The sequence below is a fragment of the Pleurodeles waltl genome, chromosome 4_2 (assembly GCF_031143425.1).
Source record: "Pleurodeles waltl isolate 20211129_DDA chromosome 4_2, aPleWal1.hap1.20221129, whole genome shotgun sequence".
Lineage (NCBI taxonomy): Eukaryota > Metazoa > Chordata > Amphibia > Caudata > Salamandridae > Pleurodeles > Pleurodeles waltl.
In genome coordinates, this window is record NC_090443.1 from 89,712,071 (window position 1) to 89,733,689 (window position 21,619).

The 21,619-nt window shown below is 45.1% G+C and overlaps 1 protein-coding gene across 1 annotated transcript in view; it reads left to right on the forward strand.

The window, feature by feature from the left end:
• Positions 1-21,619, forward strand: part of LOC138292289 (zinc finger E-box-binding homeobox 1-like) — a 399,590-nt gene that overhangs the window by 268,324 nt on the left and 109,647 nt on the right. The window contains exons 3-4 of the mRNA XM_069230798.1: positions 6,944-7,075; positions 17,748-17,983. Coding sequence (XP_069086899.1) covers positions 6,944-7,075; positions 17,748-17,983 — 368 coding nt within the window. The remainder of the gene's footprint in view (positions 1-6,943; positions 7,076-17,747; positions 17,984-21,619) is intronic.

The window sequence follows — 21,619 nt, forward strand, 5'->3', positions numbered from 1 at the left end:
AATAGTACTGATTGTTTGTTATATTTTTAAATTCTGCAAAGACCATGAGCTTTTATTGGCTAAAGGCCTCTGTGGTATTTGTTAACAATATAATCTGCTTCTACTTTCTTTAATAATCATTTGTTACTAGTTTGGACAGCCCCAAACTACTTTTAAAGTGATTACTCAATGTAGTTCTTGCATGTTTATAATTTAAGGTGGAAAAATACTGGGTTTCATTAATTTGCCAAATGTAATTACTGCCATTTACATTAAAATAGGAGCCATGCGGAAACTGGAAAACATTCCTCAAATTGCAAACAAATATTCAAAAGCATCTTTACATCTTCATTGTTTTCAGTGGGCTAATGCTCCAAAATAATAAGCACTCTCCCCAAATACTTATAATGATCGGTTTGCCCTGAACCTTGTATGGGGTTGAGGATGCCAAGTGTAATGGTACAGCTTAACGAAAATGTGTTTGTGGCCTGTTCGTGTGAGCTTCTGACTGGAATGAGAAAGTCCTGTTATTTAGGTCTTGCCTGCTACAGCGCACATGGTGCATGTGCTCTCACTAGCAAGTGATATTGTATACAACAAAGGGCTTCCAGCACGCCCATTATTTACCAATCACTGGCTTCATTGTCACTCCTATATGTTGCCTTCTAATTGGCCAGTGCATGTTAGCTTCAATTCTTTCAGCTGGAGCATGAACCAAGTACTGCTTGCTTCATGTGATTGCTGTCATCCCGCTGATCACACGGTGTGAGAGGTACTATTTTATCGTCTTCCTCTGCCATCCTTGTCCATGCTGCTTTTCGGCTCCCGTTTCCTTGTCCGTGTTACTTCTTCCTCTTGTACCCCACCCCGTTGTCTGTGTTGCTTCTTCCCCTCCCACCCACACCATTGTCTGTGTTTCTTCTTGCCTTTTCTACCCCCTTTGCCCCTTGCTTCTTCTTCCCCTAGCACCCTTCTTTTGTCTGTAATGCTTCCTCCTCTCCCACCCCTACCCTCCTATTGTCTGTGTTACCCACTTCTCCACCCGACATTAGGATAAAATAAAACGTTACGGCATAGCCAGAACATATTTCGAAATAGTGCGTTATACAGGGAGGAGAAATGGGATGAATTTTGTTAAACATTTCTCAAGGGCTAGAACCCAACAAACCTTTGTGGATATGTTAGTCACCTTCAGCAGAGTAATTTGGTGCAGCATAGGGTTGATAGCAAAAAAAAATTTATAATGGTTTTAAAAGTCATTGCAGCCCTTTCTTTATGCTATCTGTTTCTATCTACTGATAGTGTGTGGCCCTGAAATGTTCGGTGTACAACTCACAGAATGAAGCATAAAGAAGTGTGACGGGTTAGTTAGTGGGTTGGGCAATAGAGATGGGCCACCTTGATACCTGCTGGAGAGATTCATCAGCGGCTGTCTTATATATGTAGTTGAAGGTAGCAGGAAGTGAACACATAGGTTATCCCACTCCCCTCAGATTGAGCTGTGAGCAAGCAATTGCTGGTTTCTGCCCTACCTACTTTGTGAGAGGTAGACTGTAGCAGCAGGGGTTTCTTGATGGGTAAAACATAGCCAAGATTAGGTCCTTGTCAGGGAAAGTCCAAGGGGCAGGTGACACCTCCAAACAATTGAAATGACACCATGCCACCCGGTGTTGATGGGCTAACACAGTTGGGGCAGAAAGGGGAAGGACAAGCAGTTGTACCAACAATGCAAAGGTCAGACCTCAGTGGACAACCTTTCCAAAGGTACTTATCTTAGGACCCTTGTCTAACTGGGGACCCACAATCAGATAAATCCTATTTCAGGAGCTCTATGGGGAGAACCTTGCTGCTAGTGCCACACTTCACATTTCCACTACAATTATCCTTCTCGTCGTTGGTACTGTTATTCCCTACTTTTGAGCAGACACTAAAAAAGCTTCAATCCCTAAATGCTGGCCTCACTCACAACCTATGTCACACTGGCCAAACATCGAGGAAGAATACACATGTATGTGGTGCCCTGATGTATACATACATACACTTGCACTCAGCAGGGGGCTTTCTAGAGGCAGCTTCTTCTCAGGACTGATGACATAAAGCTTGCCCAGTCACACGTCAGTCTGCTTAGAAAAAATAAAAGGGGGGCACAAGCACCCACAGACGTGTGTCTGCCTAATTATGCTTCATCACTGAAATGCTGCTTGAGCGTGGATGGTGAAGGGAGCTATGCGGTCCACGTTCAGGATGGATAACTTTTTTGAGGCCAGTATTAAAACGGATTTGTACATGGCTTGCCTCTGTGGGCAACTGTAAAATGGCCCAAACAGAATATAGGGGTGCTGGCTAGATTAATGCCCAGTGGTTAAATTAATACAAGCAATTCCATTCTTTATGTTTGTGGGTCACCTCAGTTCATAGAAGAGTGCTCAGAAGTGAGACCCATAACTTGACTTGGTATTGGGATTCGCGGCATGCCTTTCTAATAGGGTCAATGATGCTGTCATAAGTTTGGGGGTTGTTTTTGTTGCACGTTAGAGGTTCATGCAGGATTTCTCCTTTTAGAAAAGGGCCAAGACTGATTAGCATATGGTTGACCCCGATCCGTGACAGCGCATAGAGAAAAACTGATGGAATACTACTCAGAGTGCTTATCATCGGTTAAAATTAATTCCTGTATTTCCATCCATCCTTTTCTGTTATTCTGAACAGGGGAGGCAATTTTCAAATGTCCCTTGGGAGAACGTATTGCTGGTCTATACGGCACAACCTTCGACCTTTGTGACATCACCAGAAGTGTTGTAACTGCCAGTCAACTATCCAGTGGATAATTTGTAAAAGAGTGAGTGCCAGGACCCACAGGTCTACTTAGAAGCTCGTGTCCTGTGCTATTAAACGATGACACGCTGAATACTAAGGCTGGATAGTCTTGGATTCACCTTATACCATCACTCACTGCCCCTTTATCTCATTCTTACCGGTCCCTCCTTTCTCCATTTCTGACGATTTTTCCTTCTTTGTTTTCCTCCTTCCTTCCTTGTTTGTATTTCCCTCTCTTGCTGTCAGTCAATTTCTTGTTAGGAAAAATAAGTGCCTGTCCCCAAAATTGAGTGCCGGTGACCCCCATCATTAGCCACAGGTTCAAATTAAGCACTGCATACATCACTTAGAAACCACTGGACATTCACATCTTTAAACTGCAGCATGTTAATATAAATAGAATAACAGATGCAAACACAAACCCACTACAAAAAGCAAAAACTAAATGCATGGAGTAGAAGCCGTTTCTATAAATCCGAAAGGGTGCAAAGCTGGCCAATTGCAGCCCCCAGACACTACTTTGCCAATGTTATCCAACTTGCTTAATATAGATTACAGAATTATATGATTGCCTAGATAGAGTAAAATATGTATACCTATAGCATGTTTGTCTGCTCTTTTAAGATAATTAAGAAAACTCACTGCTGAGATGTGGCCGCATGCCATGTGTGCCAGTCCTGGCTTTTTGACCAACTCAGGTTGCTTTCTAAGAAATATATTTTTGAATTTATCATTGTAAATTTTGACTCAAAAAGCAAAAGCCCCATAATGCTGTCGGCTAAAAACCCCGCACTGGCTGAAGGTTTCACACAGGACATGAACTCAATTGGCAGCTAGGAACGTTGCCTATGGAAATACATCACATAAAACATAGTTCTGCATGCAATATATTAAGATGTCCCATACTAGTAGTGTAATAATTTTATGTCACCCTTACCACACATTTTTACAACGACCTACGTTTACAAAAAGGTTTTTACAATGCACTAAACTTTACAATGAGTGCCTTAACAACGCATGGCTTTACAATGCAAGTAAGCAGAAGATGTAATCTAATAATAAGGTATTTTTTTAGGGTTCAGAGGTAAAGGGAGGTGAGGCATTTTTTAGTGTTCAGGGGTGGGTAGAGGTAAAGAAGGCAAGGGTTTTTATCGTTAAGGGGCAGATAGAGTTAAAGGGATGAAAGGTTTTTTTAGTATTCAGCGGTGGATAGATGTGAAGAGGGCAAGAGGTTTTTAGAGTACATGGACTTGACGGGTACAGGTGAATGGTGGTAAGGGCTTTTTAGGGTTCAGGGGCAGGTATATGTAAAGGGATGTAAGATTAAAAAGTGTATTAAAAAAAAAAAATATGGGGTTCCCCTAAAAGTAATATATATATCATATATATTAATCACAAAAATGTTAAAACTGTATTATGGATAATAAATGTTTTTTGTTTTAAAAAATATAGCAACATTGTAAAAAGTATGCGTTATAATGACCAGCGTTAGATAGGTATTTTACATTGTAGTACAGTACAACGCAATGTGGTGCATACAATGTGAAGACTTTCGTAATAATATCTGATATTTGTAATATTAGCAAAAGGATGCCCAAAATCTGGTACAAATGGCAACCACAACGCATGCACACCTCGTGTGCCCCGGGAGCCTTTCTCTGATCCAGTAAGGCTCCAGGCATCTGACAGCTGCGGGAATCTTAAGACAACACCACTCTTCGTTGCTACAAAGTTCCCTGCCCCTCTCACCTCCTCTGGACTCAGGCAAAATAAACCATGCAAAAAAGGACAGACTCAGGGAGATTAAAAAAAATCATCACCATGTAATCTCATTTGTCAGAGACGGATGGGAGGAGGAGATTTTCAACGGGACTGGAGGTCTGGAGCTGCTGGGCTCGTCTCTCCAGTAGGCGATTACTGTGAGCAGAGCAAGAAGACCTTTTGTAATTGTTCCAAGGGGGCAGCAACCTCACTGAACTATGTGCAGAGGGGCTGATGTAATTTTCCCCCCTTCGATTTGGCATCCATATTCACCCCGAGTTGTCAAAAGAGGTATAGTAATTCAGACATGGGTGTCACAGAACCTGAGGTGAGCCTCACTGACAGAGCCCAACAAGCTGAAAATGTCTGGATTTGTTTGTGCTCCTGTTCAGAGAGCATGTGACCTATCCCTTCAGCAGGAACTTTCAGTCCATCATTAGTTTGTCTATAGTTGGTTTGTGTCATAGTGCAGTGAGCAAAAAGTGTGAAATATAATGCTGCCCAGAATAATTACCTATGGCCAAGTGCGCTAAATACCTATACTCTACCACCCTAGAGGTAGTACGGACAGTGCGCTAAATATCTATACCCTACCACCCTACGGGCAGTGTGCTAAACACTTATACTCTACAAGAGTGCTAAACACCTATACTATACCACCCTAGGGGCAGTGCGCTAAACACCTATATCACCCTAGGGGCAGTGCGCTAAACACATATACTTTACCAGCCTAGGGCCAGTGCCCTAAACACCTGTTCCCTGTTACCCTAGGGGCAGTGCACTAAAGACCTACATTCCATCACCCAAGGGACAGTGTGCTAAACACCTATACTCTATCACCCTAGGGGCAGCGCGCTAAACACCTATACTCTATCACCCAAGGGGCACTGAGGTAACCACCTATACTTTATCACCCTAGGACCAGCGCACTAAACACCTATACTATCATCCTAGGGGGAGTACGCTGAACACTCATACTCTATCAACCTTGGGGCAGTGCACTAAACACCCATATTTTATCCCCCTAGGGGAAGTGCACTAAACACATATGCTCTATCCACCTAGAGGCAGTATGCTAAACACCTAAACTCTATCCCCCAAGTGGCAGCACGCAAAACACCTATACTGTATCACCCAAGGGGCACTGAGGTAACCACCTATACTTTATCACCCTAGGACCAGCGCACTAAACACCTATACTATATCACACCTAGGGGCAGTGCGCTGAACAGTTATACTCTATCAACCTACGGGCAGTGCACTAAAAACCCATATTTTATCCCCTGAGGGGAAGTGCGCTAAATACATATGCTCTATCCCCTAGAGGAAGTACGCTAAACACCTAAACTCTATCCCCCAAGTGGCAGCGCGCTAAACACCAATACTCTCACCCTAGTGGCAGCTTGCTATACACCTATACCCTATCACCCTACAGGCGGCACACTACAGACCTCTACTCTAACAACCTAGGGGCAGTGCGCTAAATACCTATACTCTATCACCCTAGGTGTAGTGTGCTAAATACTCTACTCTGTTAACCTAAGGGCAATGCGCTAAACACCTCTACTCTATTATCCTAGGGGCAGTGTGCTAAACACCCATACTCTATCACCCTATTGACAGTGCCCTAAACAGTTTTTCTCTGTTACCCTGGGAGCAGTGCACTAAACAGCTATACTCCATCACCCTAAGGGCAGTGTCCTAAACATCTATACTCTACCACCCAAGAGGCAGTGCGCTAAACACCTAGGTGCATTTTTAAGAAAAGTGGTGCTGTTAGGGCACTAGCGTCATAATTTTTTATGCTAGTCCGGCGCTTTGCAGGATTAGCGTAAAAAATCCTCATGCTACTCCTGCAAAGCACCCAGAGGCTTATTGTATCCAATGGGCTCTTAAACATGCCCCCTATAGTCTATCACTCTAGAGCAGTGGTCTTCAAACTTTTGAATGCGGCGCCCCCCCAGTTGAAAAATAAAAATCATTGGGCCCCCCCTCAGAATTGTTCTCAATTATTTTAGAAAGATGGCAATGTTTAAATAGGTTTAAGCCTATTTAAACATTGCAGTTAAGTACTGTTACCTTTTTAAACCTGCAATAACATGCTTCTGCTTAAAACAAAGGCATGTTATCTGTATAATATTTCTTTTGACCAGAGTTTGGCGCCCCCCTGGGATCACTTGAGGCCCCCCAGTTTGAAGACCTCTGCTCTAGAGGCAGTGCGCTAAACATCCTGACCTAATGGATAGTTCGCTCAGCAACTGAGCACTAGGATTAGTTCACTGAGCACCGTGGCCTTAGAAGCTGTTCGCACAGAAGATTTGCCTCTGGACACTCCTTTCTCACCCTAAAGAATGGTCACTAAACATGTTGAATTGATTTCTTTCAGCTGTGGCAGAGGAGGAGGGGTTGTCTAGGCGCGGCAGCGGGGACTTCAGCACGTGCATCGGCACATCCGTTACCTACCCACGAGTACCGGAAGAGGCTGTGCGGCGCGGGAGCCCTGAAGGTCAAGAGGCAGGTAAGAGCTGAAGAGCAGGCATCCCCAATGCACTGGGCTCCAGCTATAAGGATTCCAGACCACTCCATCACCAAGAAATATTCGCAGAAATAAAGCCGTAAACCTTATGCCTGTTAAATGGGCCTTGAGTTTTCTGTGACAAAGTAACTAAGAGCTCAAGGAGCGAAATAAAACTAGTGCACAATGTCATTTTAAGGATGTATGGGGCCCTGGGCAAGGTACATTTGTGGTCCATGTTAGGAATACCGTTGAATTTTACCACCCATTTTCTGCTAATTCCAACCCGCATCATTCCAAATAATACTGATTTACCTGCTAAACTTTAAAAAAACACAAGGTTACGTAAAATTAGTTGAAACAAAAATCCATAACGTGACACTGAATAAAAAGCGACAGACTTAGAAGTAGAGGTTGGCAAAGAGCAGGGGAGAGGTTGAGATACAGAAAAAGACAGGTGAGACAGAGAGTGTTCGCATTCATTGGAGGCCACTTTGGGAGTAGGGGCCTGCCCACTTTGTTCATGCCTTCCTTATAATTTATCTAATAGTGCAGATCCTTGTTGGAGCTAAAGGCATTAAAACCTGGGACACCAAAAACACTTGCATTCACCACGGATCTCTTGCTTCATTTGCTCAAGGCTGCTTTCCCCAAATCTACCATTGACTGGTCTCAAGAATGTAAATAATGTGCATCAAAATAATCCAACGGGCATAGAAACAGAAATCAAAATTATAACATGCGATCCTACGTTTACCACACAAGCTACTGCAAAATTAAACTCGCCCCAAGAACAAAAGTTGGCAATGAATTGACACAATCAATACAGTGAGATAGCCTTGATGCTCAAACATATATCGCCTTTTGATTATATCAGTTCACAAAAAGTGCTGATTGGAGTATTTTGCCAATTAATTAATTACTTATTACTTTCCACACGTTAAGTATTAAGGGGGGGGAGGTTTGCGACAGCGCCTTTGGTGAGCAGTCTTGAAAATACCACATGTACAATCAGAAAAATATATCTCCTTTGATATCAGTGACTGGTTTTTACAATATGTCTGGTATTCACCATATGTCCCTGGTCAGACCTATATTTACTACAAGAGTAAAGTTAAAATATTAGCAACAGGCATTAAAATCAAACAAGTCCAACGTGAACATGTGCATGACTGACAAACGCCAGCTCTAGGTCCATCGTACGCGTCCATCTGGATTCAGCTTTTTTACATGTTGTTCCAAAGTCAGATCTTTTTGGAAATATGTTTTGGTCAGAAATCAGTAACAATATACATGTCCTGACTCCTCTTATTACACATGCATGTTACACACAAATCAGGCTAATTGTGCAGCAAAAGCAAGTTACTTACCTTCAGTAAGGAATTATCTGGTAGAGACAATATCTAGCCGCAGCTTCCTTACCTTTAGATTTCCCAGGCATCAGACTGACCAGTACAGCTGTGCACCATTCCGTGGCGTTGATTGGCTCCGCATGGCAGCATCGGTGTCATCCTCCTGCTGGCACCGGTTACTTTTCTCGACTTTCCGTGCCAGGAGAGCTATGAAGTTCACAGACACTGGTGTGTCCAAACTAAGGCCCTGAAAGGGATATAGAAATCTGTCTGCAGTGAGGGGAGGATGAATGAGTCGGTAATGAATCTGTGACTAGATATTGTCTCTACCAGATAATGCATTACCAAAGGTAAAGTAACTTCTTCATCTGATAGAGGCATCTAGCTGCAGATCCCTTATCAATGAATAGATACCCCAGCATTAGGGGCCCCGGTGGTGGGCTGTGGACGAATTCTAAAGTAGAAAGTCCTGCAGGACCAAATTGGCGAAATGTCCATCCCTGCGGACCTGACAGTCCAGAAAATAATGTTTGGTAAACGAGTGCAGGGATGCCCAAGTTGCTGCCTGGCAGATGCCCTGGACTGGGACTGCATGTGCTAACGAAGTGGTCGTAGCTTTAGCTCTGGTGAAATGAGCCCGTAAGCCCTCAGCAGGCTACTTTTTCACCAGTACATAGCAGATTTTGATGCAGAGATTGACCCATCAAGAAATCTGTTTCTGCACTGCTGAATTTTCTTCGCTCCAGCATATCCCGCAAAGAGTTGGGAGTTCACCCAGAACTCTTGTATGGGGTCAAGGTAGAATGACAGTGCTCTTTTTGGGTCCAGATCGTGGAGTCACTCCTCTTCTTTTGAGAAGTGTGGAGGGGCACAAAAGGTGGGTAAGGTGACAGATTGTCCGACATGGAATGGTGTTACCACTTTTGGCATGAAAGAGGCCCTAGCGCGAAGTAGCAGTTTGTCTGGGAAAACTGAGAGAAATGGAGGCTTAAATGACAAAGCCCATAGCTCACACACCCTCTGAGCAAATGTTATTGCCACAAGAAAGGATGTTTTGATGGTGAGCAGCCAGATGGGACAATTATGAAGAGGCTTGAGAGGAGCACACATTAAGAAACTGAGAACCAAATTAATGTCCCACTGAGGCATAATAAAAGGAGAAAGGGGAACACATTTACAAGACTCTTGGGAAACCTATTTACAATAGGGGACGTAATAAAGATGTCTGGTCAGGCAGCCACAAGTAGACAGAGCAGTAAGGTAACTCTTTAAAGTGTCCAGAGCCCTTCTGGGCGAGAGTAGGAATTAAAAAAGGACATCAGAAAGGGAAGCAGAAAGAGGGTCAATAGACTTTTCTGTACAATATAATACACATTTCTTCCACTGGCAGGCATATACCATTCTGATGGAGGGATGCCTGGCTGCCAGAATAACATTGCCGACTTCGGAAGGAAGGTCGAAAGCTGCCACTTCTCACCGCTCAATCTTCACACAAGAAGGCGGAGAGTTGACAGGTTCAGGTCGAGGACCCCCCCACTCGCTCCTGCGACAGAAGGTCCTCCAAAAGGGGCAGCCTAATCGTTGCATTGATGCTCAAGTTGGGAAGCTCAGGACAGCAGACTCTCCATGCCCAGCCCGGAGCCAAAAGGATGACTTGGGCCTGGTTGTTCCTGATCGCCTTGAGAACTCTGGGCAGGAGTGGTATGGGCGGAAAGCTCTACACGCAGCCTGAACTCCACTCGAGATGGAAAGCATCTGCAAGCGAGAGCCGCCTTGGAAATTCCAGCGTGTAAAACTGCTGATATTGCACGTTCTCAGCATAGGTGAACAGATCTAACCAAGGCTCTCCCCACTGCTGAAAGAGACCTTGTGCCACCTCCGGATGGAGACACCATATGTGATCTGCTAGGCATCAACTGCTGAGTTTGTCCACTCTGGCATTCAGAGAACCTGCCAGGTGTTGAACCACCAGGGAAATGCCCTGCTGTTCAAGCCATGTCTAGAGACGCAGGTCTCTTGACAAAGGATCCATGACAACAACCACCCTGATTGTTGCAGCACCACATGGCAGTGGTGTTGTTCGTGAACACCTGCACCAGCCTTCCCTTGATGGAGGGTAGAAAGGCTTTCAACACAAGTTGAATCACACAGAGCTCCAACATATTGATGTGGAGTCTGGATTCCGCTGGAGACCACAGTCCCTCCGATCTCTACCTCTCCCAGGTAGCTGCCCTATCCCAGAGCTGACACATCTGTCATTAATGTGAGTTCTAGTTTGGAAAGGGAGACGACCTTCCTTTGACTCAATCAAGGTTTGTTAGCCACAACTTTCGGTACTTTGCCGTTCCCTCCGAGATCTGGACCATGTCAGAGAAATTCCCCTGATGCTGCACCCACATATACCATCTGGCATGTGTCACCAGCAGGATTCAGGAGACCATGAGGCCCAGCCACCTCAGAGTCAATCTCACCGAAATCCAGGATAGAGGCTGAAACATTGGTATCATAGCCTGAATATCCTGGACTCGCTGCTCAGGAGCATAAGCCTGAAACTGCACCTTGTCTAGAACAGCTCCGATGAAACGGAGTGTCTGAGAGGGAGTCAGGTATGACTTTGGCACATTTAAAGTAAACCCCAGCAAATGCAGGAGGTCCACCATAGTCTGAAGGTGGGAGATGACAGCCTGGAGCAAGCCTGCTTTCAACAGCCAGTCGTCTAAAAAGGGGAAGACTGGCACCCCTGATTTCCACAGGTGAGCTGCGACCACCACCATCACCTTGGTGAACACGTGAGGGGCGCTGGTAAGGACAAAGAGAAGAACAGTGAACTGAAAGTGCTCGTGGCCTAACATAGATCGCAGGTAATGCCAGTGGGCAGGCAGGATGGTAATGTGGAAATAAGCGTCCTGCAAGTCCAACGTACCATCCAGTCTCCTGGGTCCAGGGCAGACAAGACCTGAGCCAATGTGAACATCTTGAACTTCTCCTTTTTGAGGATGAGATTGAGGGTTTACAGATCTAGTATAGGGTGAAGACCTTTGTTCTTTTTGGGAATCAGAAAGTAGCAGGAATAGCAACCACTGCCTACTTCTGACATTTGAACCCTCTCTATGGCTCCCTTGGCCAAGACAGCCATGACTTTTTGCATTGCAAGGACAAATGATCTTCCAACAGCTGATCACGGGATGGCGGCAGAGAGGGAGGGAAGATTTTAAAAGGGGGGAGTAACCCCTCAGAATAATCTGTAAGACCCACTTGCCCAATGTTACGGACTGCCAGTGGTATAGATGATGGCGGATTCTGCCACTAGTTGGACACCTATGATCTTGTAAGGCAAGATTAGGAGGGCTTAGGGGGTTGGTGGTCATGGCGGACCGCTGGCTACCTGACCCACGGGGTCAGTATGAACCTTTCCCTCACATAGGCTGGGAAGCTTGCATTGGACGATGGCTAGAATAGGGTTGGTGCAGTTGAATGCCTCTGCCATTGCCACAAAAGGAGTGATGGGCAGACTGAGGATGACGCCGGCCAGCTGAGAGGGCCAAGGACTATGTCGTAGCACGCAAGTCTTTAAAATGCTATAGTGCCGAGTCTGCCTTGTCTCTGAAGAATACGGTTGCCATTAAAGGGCATGTCCATGAGGGAAAATTATATAGACAAAGGGTTCCCTGACAACTACCTACTGATAGTTGAGTAGGACAAGGGAATCAATTATTGTTTTCAGTTTATGTGTTATTCTCATATTTTCTATATAAAGGACTCACTATTTGGAGCCTATAGTTGGAGGTGGGTTGCTGTTTTTAGGTCGAGCGCGCAAGCACTCTGGCGTGTTGTAATCAGTTTGTGTGCTTTTAACCATGCTCACCGTACACCCATCACTATCACTCGTTTATGGGCTTGCCTTTCAAAAATCCTTTGTTATCATTGGTAAATGCATTACATTTGTCCCTCCTTGGAGCAGTTTTGTTCCCGCCTTGGTCATCAACCCTGTTACATGGATAACTGCACTTTTGCCGATACGTTTGACTGCAAGCAAACTTCTTTTTTCCTTTTGTGTCTCTTCTTTGCGCTCATGATCATGGCAGTCGTGACGCTTTAAAGCAGCTCACTTTTGTCAACTGTTTTACTTTTCATTTTCAATTTATGTGGCAAGAAAAGTCCAGTTAGGAATTTACAACGCTTATAACTCTAACTCGAGCAAACACGAAACCCATTGCATTGTAATTGCTTGTTTTTCTTACGCCCATGAGGGAAGTCTGGACATCCCATGAAAAGCTGGTTCTTCTCAGCCAGGTATGGTGTCTAAGTGCCACTGTTGACGAGACCGCTCTGCCCAGCAAGATGGTCGAGTCCAAACCACACCAAACGTTGAACTTCGCTGCATCTCTCCTGTCCTTGACAGCTTAGGAGAGAAATACCCAGGCCTCCTCCGGGCCTGTTGCAGCACTTGTGCAGCTGTGTCCCACAGCATGTGGAAGTAGCGGCCCAATAAGCATGCAGTGTTCACCCACTGTAATGCAAGGCTGGTGTAAGAAAACATATTCTTTCCCAAGCTATCCAGCCTCTTGGATTCCATGTACAGGGTGCGGCAGGGAACATGCCATGGGATGTACAGGCTTGGACTATTAACCTCTCATGGGTGGGGTTTTGAGTGAGGAGGTTTGGGTCCTCAGGTGCGGACCGTGACAGCAGCCAATTATCCTATTCACAGGAGCCACTGTGCTGGGCTTGGACCACATTCCCAGCAGGACATCTGTTAGTGCTTCATTTAAAGGGAGCAGGGGTTCGGAAGAGGAATCTCCCAGTGGTACCACTTCCGTCAATATATTAGTCTTGACTGCCACAAGGGCATCTCAAGATCCAGGACCTCAGCCACCCTCTTTACCACCATAGCATATGTTGCTCTCTCCATAGCCATGGTACGGGGAGAAAGCATGCCAGCATCTAGAGATATATCAAGTATGTTGGCATCACCCAGTTCATCATACCAGTCCATACTTTCCTGCCCTTCTAACTGGTATTCTAAAGGGTCCAATAACCCCTCCCATTCTTCCCGAGGTCTAGCCCTTCAGAATAGGGCTCAGACGGCAACCTAGGACACATGGGTCCTGTTGACTTCAGAATCAGCATTGATCAACTCCTTTCTGGCTCTGATTCAGATTCAGGGATCCAAATATGGGAGGTGCTGCCGGTGGGCACTAGCGGCACTGGGAGCATCAGCGTCGCAGAAGGTTGCAGTGGCCTGACCAATGCTAGTTAGGATCTGTGATCGGATCCACGGGGCCCATTGGAGCAGAGCGCATGTGTGGAATCTGATGGGGCCCCCTGTGACCCCATGGGGCCTGAAGGCACTCCAGAGGGGTTGGCCTGCTCAAATACATGATGCATGGTCTCATAATATTCTTTCACTTGAATGGGTGTTGCTCCAGCTACCTGAAAAGTGGGGAGGTGCGGAGCTGGCTGAGGCACGGCTCCGAAGAACTGTGCCTCCAACAGCAATGTTCTGTCGTGTTGGCCAACATTTGAGGAGAAATTGAAGCACGCTTCGACTTATCGTGCTCCTTGTGCCTGTTTCCCGAGTTTCCCAATGACTTGACGTGGGGCGAAGAGGACTTTGGGCTCCTAGAGTGGTCCTGTGACCTTCCTCTCGATTGGGACTGAGATCTCTGAGGAGTCACGTGACACGGCATTGCCTGTCAGGCCACTAGCTGTGTCAAGGACCGGTCTCACAATGCTTTCAATGCCATGGCCCGGCAGTCTGAGTGCAATTTGGAATTGTGGTCTTGCTCGAGATAGACAGTAGAGGTATGGATCTGTAACCAACATGGCGCGATGATAGTTGCCACATGGTTTTAAACCTGTGTTCCTCAAAGACATCCTCGACACTACCAGCAGGAAAAATTCCTCAAAAAAAGAAGTCGGCAAAACATCAAAAAAATGCTGTAAAATAATGACAGAGGGGTACCTCTTCTCCAGAGTTAACTCACACGGAAAAAAAGAACTGACGTTAGCGCACCAAGGTGGCACCTATATAGGTGACGCTGACGTCACTTCCGGCGCAAACGACGAAGCTGTGTGGAGCCAATCAACCCCACCCACCAGTGTGCAGGGACACTGTTCACGCAGAAATCTTCGAAATGCAGTCTGACATCTGGGAAATTCAAAGGTAAGAGATCTATGGCTAGATGGCTCTATCAGATACATGAAAGCACTGAGGGCTTGATGTAAGTATGGGCAGATGCACCATTGGTCTGCCATGGAGACGGTGTAACTTACTCTGTCCACATGGTTAAGAGGTCGACCAGTGAATTTATTAAATGACCCCCAAGCAGGGGGTCATTTATAAAAAAATTGCCAGGTACCATGGACACATCAGTTCCTGGCAATGCATATCACTCTGTGCTACATGGCTGCATCACTAAGATGTAGCCCTGTATCACAGAGTATTTCTTTTTTCCTTACAAAAAGAAAATCCTGAGATGGGATTTATTTTTTGTAAAGGAAAAGCATAATGCTACCCTAGCCATGGAGTCTTCTTCCTTGGCGGGTGGAGCATTATTATGGTTTTTAATTGTAGCTATTTCTCAGACAGCCCTTAGTCCACAAGGTCATGGGAGAAGTTTGCCTTGGTGGAGACGGAATAGTCTCTGATGTGGCCAAACTTAACGTCCACCCACAAATAAATTTGGCAGGAGGACCACTATATTGGCAGGAAGGGAACTCTGTTGTCATTGCGACTGAGTACCCTCTCCACCAATATATAAATCAGGCCCTAAGTCTTTACCGTGCATAAGTGAAAGGTTTAAGGCCTAGAAAACAAATGCTATAAATGTCAACAATAGCTACCCTAGTTTGCAAGATTACCACATTAGTCTTGCTAACAAAGAAAACAGACATGCAGCGAAGTGGAAACTTCCATTCTGCTGCCCACAGTGTCATAGTTGGACTCTTGCTGTAGGCAAGGCTGCTGGGTTAGGGATGACAGCACTTTTGTTTGTAGGTGACTAGGCCAATTCTACAAAAAGTCGCAACTGTTGGCCCAACCCTCTCGGCTCACAAGCAGTACCTCACCAAAAACCCAAACAGTAAAAGGTGATTTGTGGCAGCCTTTACACATGCAGTCAGGAGTTCGACATCTCAGGAGAGTCGTGGTTAAACGGAGATTACCCTTTTCTCACATGAGCAACAAGGTTTGTTCACACACAGGCAATGAAGGAGATGCAGTAAAGTTTTCAATAGGTTTTATTAACAAGACTGCAGTCTACTGGAAAATGAATGGACTGCAATGATGAGGATAATGAACAATGCAAGAAACAGAATTGTGAAAATGAGAGTCATGAATATAATATCCCCAACATCTTGCAATAACATAAAATGTAGAGTAGGTGTGAAATAAACCCCTAATACTCTAGCATGGAGAACCTAATCTCTATCCTAAAGAGAGCTATGTGTGTTAAACCTAATCTGCCAGTACCATGTCCATGAGGAGAGCCCCCCAACCAGTGTTACCTAAGAATGAGGTCTCTAGATCAGACTCCGTGGTAACATGAAGGCTGGGTCTGCATCAAGGCGACATGTAGCATAGATAGCGTTGATGGCATCTGGTAGGAATCCCTCTGATAATCTTGAGTGTTAGTGAGTGTTCTCCGGCCTAGAGATTACCTTTCGGCACGAAAAGGAAGACCGGCTTCACTTCTATTCCTGCACAAAAAAGTTGTTCCAAAAATCCCTCACACACTGAAAGAATGTCACAGTTGCTCTTCTGGATTTTTCAAACAAGATTTAGAGGGCGTATTTTATTAACAAAATCAATATTTGCAATAACAACTGTATCTTGAAAAAAATCAAGTCTCATATCTAGGGAAATGTCTTACTGCGTTATTTATAGTAAAAAGTACTGAATTTCTAAACATATTTGCACCCAAGTCACTATCAACTTCCCCATATTATAACAGTGACAACAGATGTATTTATAGAGATCTTGTAGGACCCCCTGACACAGGTATGTTCCCAAACAATAGATAGGAAGGCAAGCTTGGGACGGCAATTATATAAACAATTCCCTAAAAAGGTCCATTATGTTACTGTCACACGAAAGTGTGAAAGAACATGATGTGAATACCTACGTGTATCATTTATCTTTGACGCTGATAGTGACGCCTTTACAGAATGGCACTGGTAACGTGAAACTAAACATCTTCCTAACTATAAACATAGCAGCCATCTTGGAAGAAATAAATAAATATGCTAAAACAGAGCAAGTTATGCAGGTTAAAAGTCACTAGGTGATGGGGCACAGGCCTGCAATCCAGAAGGCTAAGCTAAACTCCTGATTCCCATTAAAACTAAATAGGATCCACTATAACAGTGCTGTGTGTAGTCAGCAACATTACAAGGCCATCTAGCCCAGCATAAAGCAGATGTGGAAGTAATTATATGTTGATGCATTTGCTTGCCTTTCGACATGTATATAGCCCAGGCATTGTTTGTTTAGTGCTGCAGATACGAGAGGCTGCATAACAGCTCCTCTTCCCCTCTCCATGAGGAATCACTGAGTGCCATCGTCCCACTGCGGGCCTGAAAGCTTTCTAGAGTATGGAGGGATAGTGCAGGGCTTAACATAAAGTAGCAAAGGAAAGTACTAATTATTCAGCTGATGAAATAATAATGAGGCTGATAATAATATAGATATAGGTGTTAGGTAGAGTTTAAGCCAAGTATTAAAGATAGTATAGATGTGCGATGTTAAATGCTTTGGGTGTTTCAAATGTTTATCTAATTTTTTATAATATGGCTGCTAAGATCACTATATTATTTCCATCATTGTGATGCACAAGGTTTGTGAGCTAATTATACATAATAAACTACCTATTATTACAAAACACCACCAAGTGTGAGCGTCTACTACAAAAACATTTTATAATGTAATCTTGCCTGCTGGGATCTAGCTTACTTGGATGAAAATATATATGGTTCATTATAGAACTCAGTGCTGCAAGAAAATAATTTTATAGTGCAGTGTCTTATTTGTGGGCACATCCTACGAATACTAAGCAAGTTTTGCAGCAGAAAGCACTTTTAACATTACTTATGATATCTCACACTGACCTATCCATAACTATCAACAAAAACAACATATATTAGAAAGTAACCAAGCCTGCTTGGTCTCAGTTTGCATGACGTGGACAAACTGCTGGAGCAAATCTTTGCAGGCATCATCAATCTGAGCACAAAGATATGCACTAGCATTTTCTGCACGCAAGTTCAGCTGGGTATGTTAGGTTTGCAGCTTTAAATTACAAATGTGGTCTGCTTTCTTCTAGGCAGGAAGTTTGAAGCTCTGAAAGTCTTTTCTCAGCTACTTCACTGCCCACACTGCAAGCAAGAGTACAGAAGCAGCATCTCCTTGAGTGACCACATCAGAGACCATCACAAGCCAGAGGGAAACTTCACCTGCCCACTTTGTGGTCACACGGTCCAGTTTGAGGTCCAGCTAGAGCTGCACATGGCACTCCACTCTGCTCAGCTGACCAACAGCAACACCTCTGAGCACATTCAGGTGAGCTGCAGCTCGGGGTCTTTTGGCGGGTGTATGGACAGATGTACTAAAGGCAAATCAAAAGATCTCGTTGAAATGCTAAGCACGCGCTTTTGGGCCTGTTCCAGTCGTACAGGCCTTTCAGAGTCACTGACCTGTCTTCAAACCCCCTAGATTTCCTTTAGTCCTATTCCAAACTTTTCCATTGTTGGCCCAAGGATGGCCCGATCTCTGCAGATGTTAAGAATACCCACTTGAATTAAACGTGCATAAAGTGCATTTTGGTTATCCCAAAAATTAAATTGCATTGGCGTGGCATAGGGTCGCCCGTCCTGGTCTAATAACTTTACATGTGGGGAATGCAGCCTGTCGCTAAACTTCTGTAATTTAAGGTTAAAGAAGCACAAAAAAATGAAATAAAAACTATATTCAAATGGAAAATATTTCTCCCTATCAGTTCTGACGCAACCCAAGTTGTCACGCTCTCTTCTCACTCTATTATCTGACTAGGCCCTTGGCCCTATAAGAGTTACAAGTAACCACATGTAGTACAGAGAATTGGGGAGATTTCCAAACTGGTTAGAGCTCTGGAAGGTCAGTACGAAATGGGCAGACATAGTCAGAATTATAAGGTGGTAGTGTGTCTTAGTGGGTGTTCTGTGACCTAGAGATTACCTTTTTGCACGAAAAGGAAGACGGGCTTCACTTCTATTCCTGTACAAAAAGTTGTTCCGAAAATCACTCACACACTGAAATAATTTCACAGATGCGCCTCTTGATTTTCCAAACAAGATTTGGAGAGCGTTTTTTGTTACAATCAATGTTTGTAATAACAACTATATTTTAAAAAAAATCAAATCCCTTATCCTAATTACCAGTGAAAAGTACTGAATTTATAAATCTGTTTGCACCTAACTCCTTATCAACTTCCCCACATTATAACAGTGACAACAGATCATTTCAGAATTTTGATACTTAAACTCCTGTAACTTAATCAAAAAACACTAAAAGATACATGCAGTATTATCTAATGAAACCAGACCACTTGTGTGAGTCAGATTCATTTTATATATATATGTCACTCCGATTTGGGGGGGAACTGTCAGTAGTGTCTAAGATTGACTGGTGATCCAGGATATCAAGATCATAAAGCAAAAGCGTTAAAGAGCACCTGTAGCAAGCTGGCCTGGTGTGTGGTGGGTACCTAAGGTGCTTACACCTTATACCAGGCCCAGGTGTCCCCTCTTAGAGAAGTGTAGGCAGTGTCAAGAAGCCAGGCTCTCTAGAGGTAACTGTGGATGAGGAGCCAAGGCTTATCTAGGAGACAAGCAAAGCTCATGCAATACCACTGTAGTCACACGGCACTCACACACATGAAAAAAATACTCAGTGTTACAAAAATAAAGGTACTTTATTTTTGGAACACAATGCCACAAAATACTAGAATGGCAGCCCTCCAGTAGGAGGTAATTAATACACTAAATATATACACTAACAATCAGAAATAGGCATAGAAAAGGTTAGAAAACAGTGAAAATAGCAATAACCAATAGCGATCCTAGGGGAGCCCAAACCATATAATAAAAAATTGGAATGCGAACACAGGACCCCCACCTAGGCAAGTGGAATGTGTAGAGGGGGCTGGGGATACTAGAAAACCACAGAGGTAAGTAACACAGCACCCCCCACGACCAGGAAAGCAGGAGTAAATCACTGGATTTTCCCCAAACCACCCAAAAGGAAGAAAACAAGAAAAAGAAGACACCCAGAGAATACTGCAAGAAAACCAGCAGTGGATTCCAGAAGAAAGAAGACCTCTGGAGTGAGGGAACCAAACCCAAGAGTCACAGTGGAGTCCAGGAAGAGTAGGAGCTACTACCCACCCAGCTGTTGTTGCAGGAATTGGTCCATGGCGATGAAGAACAGGTCAGCACTGCAGCCCTGGGGCCGGAGAAGAGCTCCTGATGGATGCAGAAGATGTCCCACGCCGGAAGGTAGATTGCAGATGGGTGTCTGTGCAGGAATTCCACCAACAAGCCTTGGCAAAGGCAAACACACGTTTAGTGGAAAAGTGGTGTGGCCCGGGACCAGCAAGGCCTAGGAGGACTCAACCAAGGAGGTGGAGTCACAACGGACCCTCGGCGTCACAGAGAGTCCACAGGAGCAGAGGCAGCACCCACAAGAGTCCCAAAGGACAGGGGCACAGGAGTCACAGAAGAAGCCCACGCAGCACTACAAAAGAGGGTCTCAGGCCGCCAGGAAACCACACAGGAGGCTATGCTTTGCGGGAAAGAGTGCTGAGGGCTGGAGCTACATGTCACCTGAAGATCCCTTGGCGGAGATGTAAACAAGCCTTGGCCGCCGCAAGAGACGTAGTGCACAGGGGTCCTGTGGCCACCACCTTTGATGCAGAATCCACGCAGCTCAAGATGAGGGGAGATCCACGCGGCCAGTTGTCACTTGCTGTAGGTGCCTGCGGTTGCAGGGGAGTGACCCTTCAGTCCAAGGGAGATTCCTTCTTCTTCTTGTGCAGGCTGAAGAGTTGCTGTCTTCTGAGGATGCCCGGCTGGGGAAATGTTGCAAAGCTGGAGTTGTGGAAACAAAGTTGCAGAAGAGTCTTCTTTGTTGATTACAGCATTGTCAGTTCCTGGAGGGTCCAGTCGCAGTTCCAGTGGCCAGAAGTCAAAGTGGAGGTTGCAGAGGAATCCAGCTGGAGTCTTGCAAGTCTAACTCGAACACCCACTGATGTCTTCTGCCTGGAATGGCCAATCAGATGCTCCCCCTTGGAAACAATATGGCAGAACCCAGGGACCCTCTGAAGGAGCTCTGAGCACCACCCCTAGGGTTGTGATGGACAGGGGATTCGTCACTCCCCTTTTCATTGTCCAGTTTTGCACCAGATCAGGGTCTGGGGGGTCCCTGAACTGGTGTGGACTGGTTTATGCACGGAGGGGACCGAATGTGCCCTTCAAAGGAAACCAGTGGCTTGGGGAGGCTTCCCCTCCAAAGCCAGACACACCTATTTCCAAAGGAAGATGGTATTACCTCCCTCTCCCAAAGGAAATCCTTTGTAATGCCTTCCTGGACTTGATCAGATCAAGCAGCAGGAGGGCAGATACCTGTCTTAGGGGTGGCAGCAGCTTGGGCTGCTCGGCAAACTCAGTAATACTGGTGGTAGCAATGCTGGGGGTTCTTTAAGGAGCCCCCAGAGTGCATGGAATCATACTTGCAATACTTGCAGCAGGATTGGGGTATGATTCCAACATGTTTGATACCAAACATGCCCTGGTTCGGAGTTAACATTATGTAGCTGGCCATAGGTAGTGACCTATGTCCAGTAAACGCATACAATGGCGTCCCCGCACTCACAAAGTCCAAACAAATGACCTGGAGTTTGTGGGGGCACCTCTGGTAGTGCAGGGGTGCCCTCACACTCAGGTACCTGCACCCTGACCTCTGGGCTGAGAGGGCCTACCATAGGGGTGATTTACAGTGACATGGTGCAGTGACCTGGTAGTGAAAGGGTGCATGCACGCCTGCAGAACCCTTTGCATGGGCTCCATATGGGTGGTATAATACATACTGCAGGCCATGTGGATCCCCTGGTACCCCAATGCCCTGGGTACCTATCTACCCTGTATTAGGGACTTACATGGG